A 12,112-nucleotide genomic window follows, 5' to 3' on the forward strand; every position below is an offset into this window, starting at 1 on the left:
GAAAGAAAGTTGTAAAAACGTGACAAATATTTCACTCTATGCCGTATCGTAACTGTATCGTATCGTATCGTATCGTAATGTATCGTATCAAACTGTATCATATAGTATTATACCAAACTATATTGTATCATTTCGTATCTTATTGTACTGTATCGTATCGAACTGTATCGTATCATATTGTATCGAACTGTATCTTATTGTATTGTACACTGTATTATTTCATTTCGTATCGTGCCGTACCGAACTGTTTCGCATCGAACTGTATCGTATTGTATTGTATCGTACCGTACCATACCGTATCAAACTGTATTGTATCGTATTGTAACTAACTGTATCCTATCGTATCGTACCGAACTTAATTGTATTGTTTTTTATCGTATCGTACCGTACCGTACCGTACTGTACCGTACTGTACCGTACAGAACTGTATCGGAACGTATCGTACCATACAGTACCGAACTGTATTGTATCATATCGTATCTTACCGTACCATACTGAACTTACCGTACCACACTGAACTGTATCGTATCGTATCTTACCAAAATATATCGTAGTGTATAGTATCGTATCACATTGTATTCTATCAAATTGTATTGAATCATATTGTTTTGTATTCTACCAATGTATGTAAGTATTTCCCAGAATGCTGAACGAGCTCATCTCTGGCTCCTAAATAAGTTTACTCGACTCAGCCAAGATCTTTAACAATTGCCTCCTCAGAAAATGTAACTCTATTAACCAAGTTTACTGCTTTCCTTATCTTGCCCTTACACAACTGAGGCTCTGTAAGATAATATCTCTGGGCCATGGCTGGAGAAGAAGTAGCCGGTCCAATAAACTGTGATGTATCACCTGTGCTAACAAGGGTATTAAAGCAGTGTGTGTCTCTGCACATACACAGAATAGATTAGAATTGAACGTTAGAGCAAGAAAATAATGTTTTAAAGATTTTTTTTAGGAGAAATAGGTCATGCACTAGCACTTTATTTCCACAAAAATAGCTTTGAGATGAATTTTATGCAGTCTACAATGATGATGTTTTCCTTGTGTGATATTATAGCACCAGTGAGCGCTCCGCACAGTCGCCGTACCCCATGCACAATAGTGAGATTTCCGGGGATCTTCAGGGAGAGACAGAATTGACCCTCGTGCAGCGTAGGAAGGTCATTCCAGCGCAAGGGGAGCCTCAGATTAATGACCAGGGGCGGTGACTCTCTGCGGGCCTTCATGCATCATGTCCCATTCACCACCAAACATGTCAGGGAGCGCCCCCACCGGGAATTTCGGGGATATTTACGGAGCATTTCCATCACTTTTGCCCCCTGCATATTGGCTCTGAGCTCTGATCCTCACCGGCTGAAAGACAGGGGGAGACAGAAACGGGCCGCGGTGTTATTGTTGGGGTGTGTTGGGTGGAGGTCTTTAAGCCTGTAACTGAGTGTCTTCCACAGGATGGCGGTGAGGCTGCTGGTCATTAGTCACACAGACAGGCCGCATGCACTATCACAACGCCCTTCCTCCTCCAATCAGCCGCTCAGATACAAAAACTGCAGCTATAGCATAGATGCTTGAGTCACCATGGCAACATATCTGACTCCCATCTCCGAGTGAATAAGAGCATCCTTTTGTTGAGAGACCTAATTGTGTTTTCATTCATAGTTTAGTGAGTAACCCTCTTATTTTAGTAGTAAATATACCCTCCCTTCTGGTAATTACAGTGTACCGAAATCCAAGACATAATCTTTGTTTAGAGCAGAATGAGAGCAGGTTTTTTAAGCATTTTGGTCTCCTACACATTCATTTAAAGGTTTTTTTTTTATTACCATTCCGTATGATGCATGTCCTTGAGAGGAGAATGATTTCTGTTAGCAGGAATTCATTTTAAATTGAGTTTATTCAGTCAAAAATGAAGCTGAAAACCAAGGTAATTTGTAAGTTTCTATTGAAAATATATAATTTACTGTGAGCAAACATTAAAAAGGGATTGAAATTTACATAGAGAAAACTCCCTCCTGCACTGCTTCTTCATTCCCACTTTCTACTCCAGCTCTTTCTCTCTCACACACACTTACACACACACACACACTAAGACACTCAGATCAGCGGGCCTGTTTCCTCGTCGGGGTGATTATCCAGCTCATAACTCACTCAGAGCTTTCACTTGCACTATAATTCACACCAATCCCAATGATGGCGGCTCCATAATTCACACACGCGCTGATTATCTAAGCTGTAACTCACACACCTGCAATCAGACAGACCACAACACTGAGCAGTGAGAGGAGAATGGACAAGAGATGTTATGACTGTATGTTAATAGACATTAAGCAAGCAGTATACCCAAGGTTTTTACTGTGTGTCTTTAGCCATACTGTGGAGGCAACTGTATGTGTGCCACTTTTGAATCCAAGACGTGTTTCCCCATGGGGATGAAACAAATTGGATCGTACCAATAATGAAATATATTGAAGCACATCGCATCACATTGTATTGATCGTATTGGATTGTATTGTACTGTACCGTATTGTACTGCATCGTATCGGACTGTATGGCATCATACTGTGTTGTATCATATTGTATTGTAATCAAGCAAATTTTATCGTATTGTTACAAACTGTATCATTGCATATTGTATCATACCATACCGAACTGTATCGCTTATCGTATTGGACTGTATCGTATCAGACTGTATCGTGTATCGTATCAGACTGTATCGTGTATCGTATCAGACTGTATCGCGTATCATACCGGACTGTATCGTGTATCGTATCAGACTGTATCGCGTATCATACCGGACTGTATCGTGTATCGTATCGGACTGTATCGCTTATCGTATTGGACTGTATCATATCAGACTGTATCGTGTATCGTATCGGACTGTATCGCGTATCATACCGGACTGTATCGTGTATCGTATCAGACTGTATCGTGTATCGTATCAGACTGTATCGTGTATCGTATCAGACTGTATCGCGTATCATACCGGACTGTATCGTGTATCGTATCAGACTGTATCGCGTATCGTATCAGACTGTATCGTGTATCGTATCGGACTGTATCGTGTATCGTATCGGACTGTATCGCGTATCATACCGGACTGTATCGTGTATCGTATCGGACTGTATCGCGTAGCGTATCATACTGTATCGTATCGGACTGTATCGTGTATCGTATCGGACTGTATCGCGTAGCGTATCATACTGTATCGTATCGGACTGTATCGTGTATCGTATCGGACTGTATCGTGTATCGTATCGGACTGTATCGCGTAGCGTATCATACTGTATCGTATCGGACTGTATCGTGTATCGTATCGGACTGTATCGTGCATCGTATCGGACTGTATCGCGTAGCGTATCATACTGTATCGTATCGGACTGTATCGTGTATTGTATCAGACTGTATCGTGCATCTTATCGCACTTTATCACATCTCGTATTGGACTGTATCATATCGGACTGTATTGTGCATCATATCGGACTGTATTGTGTATCGTATCAGACTGTATCGGGCATTGTATCGGACTGTATCGTATCGCATCATACTGTATTGTATCATATTGTATAGTATCATACTGTATTGTATTCAAGCAAATTTGATCATATTGTATCGGGCTGTATCATTTCATATTGTATCGTACCATACTGAACTGTATCGTTTCATCTCAGACTGTATCGCGTATCGTATCGGACTGTATCGTATCACATCATACTGTATCGAATCATATTGTTTTGTATTGTACCAGTGTGTCTAAGTATTTCCCAGAATGCTGAAAATTATCACTTAGCATTAACAGTACTCAATGTGCCATCATTTAGCATTGTACAATAACTCATATCTCTGTGGAAATATTAAGTAACCCCTTTTGGACCTAATTTAATGTCCCTTCCCCTCTTGTGTTCTCCAAGGTACATGATTTTCTTTTAAACCAGCATGTGCAGTGTGCCAAAGAAAATCTGATGAGCATAACTTGATACCCTTCTGCTCATTTTCATACTCTTGAACAGGCCAGTGGAGCTCGCTCGGCTCCCTGAGGGCAATAGTGTAATAATTATCTATTAGGTCAGACTGACATGATTCCAATCATCTTTAATGGCGAATCTCGGCTATTCGTCCCTTTTGGAGATTAATGTGCCATTTCGGTGAAATGAAATGCCATGAATAGCAGCATGTTCACATCACGTTGCTGTATTGCAGGAGGACTGACACATGAAAACCTAATTATTATAGCTGACTGAGCGACAGTGAAGCACTATCATGTACTGAAGGGGCTTTTAAGTTTACTCTGAACTCTCTCTCTCTCTGCCCCTCCATTTCTACAGTTTTCTGCTGGAGAACATATATAAGTATAATAGAAATAGCTCCAACCTATGGCTGTATCATGGTGACAGTGATAAAGCTCACTTCCCTAAGTTAATGACATCTTCTTTGCCCTCCTGCACTCCTTTTCTATCACTCCCTGCCATGGCCAGCTGCTATTTATAGCCGCTCTGTCTATTATTGTACATCTGTCTCCCTTTCTCCACTCTTTTAAAAATGCGTCACTCTCTCTGTCTTTTTCTTTCTCGGCCTCCCTCTTTTCCCCCGCTCTCAGTAATTGAATCGATAAACAGGCTTTAAACTTTTTTTTCTTCAGGATTTCGTCAAACCGACTCTCTGTCCTCAGAGAGGACGGGAGCCGTGGACGGACTGCTGAACTCTGCTCTCCACTCCCAGTGTTTTTTTTTCTTCTCTTTTTTTTTTCAAAGCAGCTCTCACAACCCCCTTTCATCTTTTTTTTCTCCCCTCATCCATTCTCTTTTAAGTTTGATTCCTGTAAAAACTTTCTCAGGGTTTAGTCCACCCTCAAAGGTGTACTTTTTTTTTGTTATGTTTATTTTTGAAAGTTGAAAGAGGTTGCTTGAGTCTACATGTATTCTCTATATGTGCTACGTTTTCGAGCATATTGCACCACCTACAACGTGACTTTAACTAATGATGGAAAAAACTGTCTTCATTCTCACTGACCCTATTTAAACCTGAAACACTGTATATCCCAGCTGACTGGGTTGATGGTGAAAAATCAGATCATGTAGCTTTAATAACTGCAATATGTCTGTGTTTGTCTGAGTCAATTTTACTGTCATGTTTTTGGTTACTGTCAAATGAATTCAGGTAATTCATGTCTTGACATAATCTTTAAATGAGACTCATTTGTTGCGGCTTCGTTTAAGATTCTGAGCCGCAGTGACGGACCATCTGGAGCTTTAATCGCTCCTGCTCGGCTCAGGATAATTGACAAGTCTGAAGGGAGCTGTTTTAAGTTGACAACACGTTACTTTGTGCTGGTAATTATATCGTCTTGCTCGTGCGGCGTGGCAAAACGGCGAGCATTGTTTGTTTCTGCGTTGAGGCGCTTTTCTTTGTCGGTTAATGAGCAATCGCGAGGTGTGATTTTCGTACGTCTAAAAGGTAACTCATTTCTCAGGCAGGCACAGCATGAAACTCCTTTCAGGATGCTCTCCCATTAAAATACAACAACACTGAAATACAAAGCAGAATGATAATAATGTGAACTTCTGAGTCGATTTGTCTTTAATAAGTGTAATTTAAAAAATACACTATTTTATCTCAATTTCTCACTTGACTTCTCTTCACAACCTCCGTCTTTCTCTGCTTCCTGTTTCTGCCTCAAATTCTTTTTCCTTTCTTCTACATGTTTCTTTTTGCCCCCTCGTTCCTCCGCTCCCTGCGCTCCTGTTTTTCTCTGCTCTCCTCCTATTTGAGAATCGCTCAAATCAATGGGACAAAATGGAAGCGTGAACCTTTCTATCAAAGCGGAGCGGGGGAGTGAGACAAGGGCAGCCACCCCTGAACTCACCTCCCCACATAACTAATTGCCTATAATTACACACACCACTGCAACAGAATGCAAATCAGATGAGATCCGATGGCCTAATCCGTACTGTAAATCTGTTCCGTGTCATTGTGCGACAGAGCCTTGGAAAGCAGCGGACATCAATAATATCAGAGTACAAATACTGTTGTGTTAAAAATGATAGCACCGCTTGAACTGTAATTGCCGGCATCATATCGATCATTTGCCCGAATGTCACTGGTGTTAAGGAATCTATTGCAATTACAGGAGGAGGAAGTGTTTATTTAGAGGTCTTGTTTCTTTCTTTCTCGTCCCGCAGGAGGAATATTTGAATCCATTGAGAGCGGCCCCTCCGGAGCAGAGGAACTAGCCTTTAAATTTGCCTTGAACACAATCAACAGGAACCGCACCTTGCTCCCCAACACCACGCTGACCTATGACATCCAGAGAATAAACATCTTCGACAGCTTCGAGGCCTCCAGGAAAGGTGAGCACTCTGTCTTTTATTTTCTAAATCAGTAACGCTGCAACACGCTAAATCAGAAAAGAAGAACTAAATGTATTCCTTATTAGTTTTATTAAGCAGGTGAAATGAATTACTCTGTACGTAATCATTCATCACAAGGAAATCCAAAATGAATTCTCAAACGAAAACATCTCAAACTCAGTAACAACATGTTTCCACAAACCAATTTAAAAGTCTGCTATTGACTGTTTGGTTTAACAGCTCACAGATTATGTAAATTAAACATTAACCACCAAAGATTGGAGACAAACACAGAAAGTCAATAGAGACAATTACATTCTGTGTGTGAAATCAGCCCCCCTTTACTTTATAGTGCACTATTTTATATTTATGCCCGTTTTTTTTGCTTCTCTGAAATGATCACAATTCAAGCTAAATAGTTGCGTCCGTGGCATGTACACTACTTTTTGCTATAAATCCCATAATGCAATGCTTCAAACTTGATAGATGCGCAATTCCAGCAGCACTACAGCTGTCAGTGACAGCGCCACATGATGAAGATTAATAAGTGTCTGAAATCTCAATTTACTGCTCATTACTGAGTAAACTATTCAGGGCGGATATTGAGTAAGAGTAGTGAATGAATAAACGAGGCAGCGATTTTGGATGCAGCCATTAGGTCGGTTAGATTGACCCCATCTAAACATTAACACAATCAGAACAGTCAAAACGTCCACAAGGGGTTTACCAAGAGATAAGTGAAACAAAATAGTGATTTAACAATGTTCTTGCAGCAGTTAGATTGTATCCTTGAGGTGTAACAAAAGTGTTGAATGCATTTCCTTCCTCATAAAACATTTACAAAGTGCCGGTTTTCTTTGATCATTTTAAGACCTGCTTTTTCACATCCACGTTTTCCTTGCAAGCAGTCCTCTTATCTCCTGACATTGTTTGGCACCTTACAGCTACCGTAGACAAGTGGAATAGTGTTAAACCATTGGCACAAATCTATATTGCATCTTTAGGACTAAAGGGCGTGTCCTTGCAAACAAAACAACAACAACAACCTGTTCTGGTTACTTATTGTTTTTTCTTAGGTGACATGTATGGCAAAAAAAACTGAACACCACATTTAAAAGCCCATTAAAGGGGGGGTATCATGCTAATTTCAAGCTTCATATTTCACTCTGTGATACCTGTGGAGAAGCTTAGCATAATTTACAGTTAAAAAAAACTCCTCATTTTTCTCACACTGGTGCTCTGTGCAGGCCCTCATACACCCTCAAGTCGGCTCTGTCCCTTTAAGAAGCCCCACCCCTATAAGCCAGCTGTCTTCTGATTGGCCAGCTCTCCAAAGCCTGCTGAGGCTGCAGATGTAGAAAAAAACTGTCTGAAACCTGGCGTTCACAGCAGCCTGCAGACTGAGACTGTTTTAGCAGAGGATTACTCCAACATACTTTTACCTTCAGATGTGAAACTTCACCCACGTTTAGTCTTGACATCCAACATTGTAAATATATATATGTCTTAAAATTTGAGCATAACACCCCTTCTTTAAACATTTAGCTAACCTCTTACTTTCTCTTCTTGCTGCTCTTCCAGCATGCGACCAGCTGTCCCTCGGGGTGGCGGCCATTTTTGGCCCCTCACACAGCTCGTCGGCCAACGCGGTCCAGTCCATCTGCAATGCTCTGGGAGTGCCCCACATCCAGACCAAGTGGAAGCACCAAGTCTCCGACAACAGGGACTCCTACTATGTCAGCCTGTATCCCGACTTCTCGTCCCTCAGCAGAGCCATCCTCGACCTGGTGCACTTCTTCAAGTGGAGAACGGTCACTGTTGTCTATGACGACAGCACAGGTACAGGTACAGTCGGTGTCTGTCTTTATCTTCCACTAATGCCTGCTTTTGTTTTGCATGGTGAGCATGATAATGTTCCAAACCGGCGGCCCTTTTACACCCTAAAAATGGCACCAGGTGAACTAGAAATGGAGCACTGCTGCTGCTCAGAGTTCAGCGAGTGCTTTGTAACCTGTCAAGTTAATTCAGAAATCAATAGCTTACTGTTCTGCCTCGGTCCTGCAGGTGCTGCCCATGTCAGTCTTCCAGGAGAGTGAGCAGCAGCAGAGAAAAAGAGAGAACCACGTTACCCAGAATGACCCAGTGTCTCTTCAGATTAATGCAATGCAGAGTTGTAGTATGTGAGGGGCTGACAAGCGACATTAATAACACGGAGAGACACTTGATCTCTGAGGGGTGGCTATCAAATGTGTCTGTGAGCCATTTCGGCTGTCCTGTGACTTTGTGGAGTGGCGCTTAATATGCGTTTTAAAAGGCAAGTCGTATTTTAGCTGGAGTGAAGTGATATTTTTATGAGGTAAAGCATAATCACTCCAGAGAGATAACAATATTCAAATGCTCACTCGCAATTTATGAACTCTTTGGCTTGATGTGGTTGACAACTTAATGTAAGTAAATGAGATAGAGTTGAGAGGCAGTTTAAAATTTAGACAAGTTGAATAATGAATTCTGTCTCCGCTCTGAAGAGATGAGTATTGTCTTCTAGTTGACATAAATTGTGCTGCTTCTTTTCTACTGCTCTAATTTCAGTATATTCTGCATCATGCTAGCATGCGTGCGATACCCTCAGATGTTATCGCTGTGACTCGTCCCACTTGCCACATTATTCTGACTCATCTCCTTGACCTCTCCTCACTTCCTGCCTCAGAGCTCGGTTACGTTAACACCCTCATTGTCCGGGAAACTGCCCCTGCGAGATGCCAAAAGGTGACCTCTCACCTCTCTCTCTCTCTGTCAGACAGGAGCGGCTCGGGCCTCCTCAGTGGAGCATTTCCGCTGTAACACACCTGACGCCCTGAAAAGTGTGACAGCTGCATCGCTGCGTTGCTACCCCCCCTTTCTCCCCGCTTCCACCTGGTCCCAGGCTGTAATCACACAGCTTCATGCTCCAGGGCCCCGCGCTGCTGATTGGAGACTATCTGACGGCTGGCAGGAAAAACTATCGGAGGGGATAAAATATTCACACACAGCCGTTAGAGGATCCAGGGGGGAAGTCTGAAGGCATTAGCCAGAGCCCACAAACATCCACTCTGACAGTGTTTCCCAAACGTTGAGCTCCCCTGACAGATTTTTTTTTTCCTTGCTTAACACCTCCCAAAGTGTCAGTTTGAACAAAAACAGGGAGTCGCAGACATGCCCCAGAGTAGGGATCTATTGGGATTACCTGAGGAAAGCTCTAGGAGGTTCAGTATTCCTCTCTACAATGGTGCTTTTCACAACAAGACCTGCATGTTCCTATTTCACACCAATCTTTCTGTAGGCCTCAGGGAGACCCGGCCCCACTCACAGTAAGACCATTAAACTGCTCACCCTGCACTTCATTTCAAAATAAAAAATAGGCTGAGCTATCTTAAAGTGGTTCCACAAAAACGAAAAAAAAAAAACCCCTATCTCTCTCCAGTTCCCTCTCAAACTATCCTCTCTGCTCCATCCATTTTTATACCCATGACAAGTAATCATCTCTCCCATCAATCCAGCCTCTTTCATCCCTGCACTCTGAAGTTCTTTACTGAGGGAGAAACTCATTGTAATCTCATCACAGTATCTCCCGGAGAGCTTTCTACCTGAGCGTGTGGTCGAGAAATGAAAGGTGAAGATTGTAGCTCAATATGTGACGGCCGCGTCGGGCTCCCCAGGGGGAAAGTACAAGCTGGGCAAACAGAGCGGCTCTCATCAGAGCACATCTGAAGTATGTGCGAGAGAGACCGGAGAGACAGGATTGACCACAGCTTTCCATCAGGATAAAATTGAACCTATTCCACGCTGCTGTATGGTATCATGGAGAAAGAGAGAGCATAGCAACATTTGGGAGGCTTCTGTGGGATTGTGAGTTTCTGTAGGCGGTTGCAGATCGAGGTTCCATTTTGTTCTTTTTGGAATAAAAGAGAGCAATGTGCTGGGTTGGTGTTAAATTGTCTTGATAGGTCTGAAGCAGTCTGTTTGCTTGCCAAGCATGAGTAGGAGGATCAATAGACTGAGGATTAGGAATGAATGCATATGAGCCTTTTTCTGCTGAGAAGACCTGAATCCAGTTGGTTTTTTTGTGGCCTCCGCACCGTCAGAGATACTTCAAAATGGCAGAAGATCAAACACACTATGTCGCTGCATCTTTAAATTCCCATTTTTCACGCTATATGTATCCTCTTTTGTCTGCAGGTCTCATTCGACTGCAGGAGCTGATCAAGGCACCATCACGATACAACATTCGTTTGAAGATCCGACAGCTGCCCACAGAGACCAAGGATGCCAAGCCACTTCTGAAAGAGATGAAGAAGGCAAAGGAGTTCCATGTCATCTTTGATTGTGGACATGAGATGGCAGCCTGGATCCTAAAACAGGTATTAACCCAGCCAAGTGAGAGGTGATCATGACAGTTTATTAGATTAACTGCAGGAAAAAAGAAATATTCAGGGACTGTTTTTGCTGCCCCAAAGTGGTAAATATCAAACCTCTATTGTGTAAAATATATAAACAACAATTTCTACCTCATTTCAAAAATGTATATAATTTAATAATGTCATATATTCATAGAAACATTTCATATCAAAGCTACTTTCAACCAATCGCATAACTCTTGTCTTTTAAGCTAATTTATTTTTTCTTTATCAAGCTAATCTGTAAGCTAATAAGCCAGTTAGCACCTGTTAGAAAGAGTAACAATAATGTCAACGTAACTCTGAAGTAGCTACGTATTTAGCCACTTCTGTCAATATACACAGTACACAGACACAGAAGCTAGCATATCCTCATGTTTTCCCAGCCAAACAAGGCTGCATATGCTACCTACTTAGCTGGCTTACTAGCATTAGCTAGACAGTGTTAATGGCAGCAGCTAATGTTAGTTGTTTAATTTTGTTACCATGACAATGTGGTTTCATTCAAAAGACCCTCAACCTTGTAAATATCAAAAAGACAGCCTTTGTTGTCGCTCAAGGCAACAGAAGTTAGCTAACACTGCTATAAGTTGCGTTTCACTTTGATGTCAAAGTTATTCTGAATCAGCTATTTAGCTACTTCTGTAAATAAACACAGTATATAGACACTGCTAGCAGCTAGCATATCCTTATATTATCCCAGCCCAACAAGGGTGCATAATATGCTACCTACTTAGCTGGCTTACTAGCATTAGCTAGACAGTGTTAATGGCAGCAGCTAATGTTAGTCATTTAATTTAGCTTGACTGTGTTTTCATTCTAAAAACACTCAACCTTGTAAGTATTAAAAAGGCCGCCTTTGGTGTTGCTCAAGGCAACAGAAGTTAGCTAACACTGCACTACAAGTGATGTTTCACTTTGATGTTGAGTAACAACAACAATGTCATCGTTATTTTGAATCAGATATTTAGCTACTTCTGTAAATAAACACAGTATATAGACACTGCTAGCAGCTAGCATATCCTTATATTATCCCAGGCCAAAAAGGCTGCATATGCTACCTACTTAGCTGGCTTACTAGCATTAGCTAGACAGTGTTGGCTAACACTGCTGGCGTTTCACTTTGATGCTGAGTCATAATCCAAGCTCTTACATTAGTTTAGCTAGTAAATTAGCTAGGTAGGTAGAATAAGCATCCTTGCTCAGCTAAGGCTTAAAAGCTAATGGCGTTTTATTACTGTGTCTGTGTAATGTGTTTATTAACAGTAGCAGCCTCTAGTCAGTTAATTCAGAATTACTTTGACATTGTTGTTGTAGAAGCTAGCTTGCTAAATA

General features: G+C 41.7%; 1 protein-coding gene across 2 annotated transcripts in view; it reads left to right on the forward strand.

The window, feature by feature from the left end:
• LOC138585378 (glutamate receptor ionotropic, kainate 2-like) overlaps positions 1-12,112 on the forward strand; it is a 77,025-nt gene that overhangs the window by 14,699 nt on the left and 50,214 nt on the right. The window contains exons 2-4 of one of the 2 annotated variants that reach the window (XM_069657687.1): positions 6,177-6,344; positions 7,926-8,189; positions 10,560-10,741. In XM_069657687.1, the coding sequence (XP_069513788.1) occupies positions 6,177-6,344; positions 7,926-8,189; positions 10,560-10,741 (614 nt within the window). The remainder of the gene's footprint in view (positions 1-6,176; positions 6,345-7,925; positions 8,190-10,559; positions 10,742-12,112) is intronic. The other variant, XM_069657688.1, reaches the window with a different exon arrangement.

Source organism: Semicossyphus pulcher, unplaced genomic scaffold (genome assembly GCF_022749685.1).
Source record: "Semicossyphus pulcher isolate SPU_LCO1_2020_fin unplaced genomic scaffold, fSemPul1.0.p SCAF_11, whole genome shotgun sequence".
Taxonomy (NCBI): domain Eukaryota; kingdom Metazoa; phylum Chordata; class Actinopteri; order Labriformes; family Labridae; genus Semicossyphus; species Semicossyphus pulcher.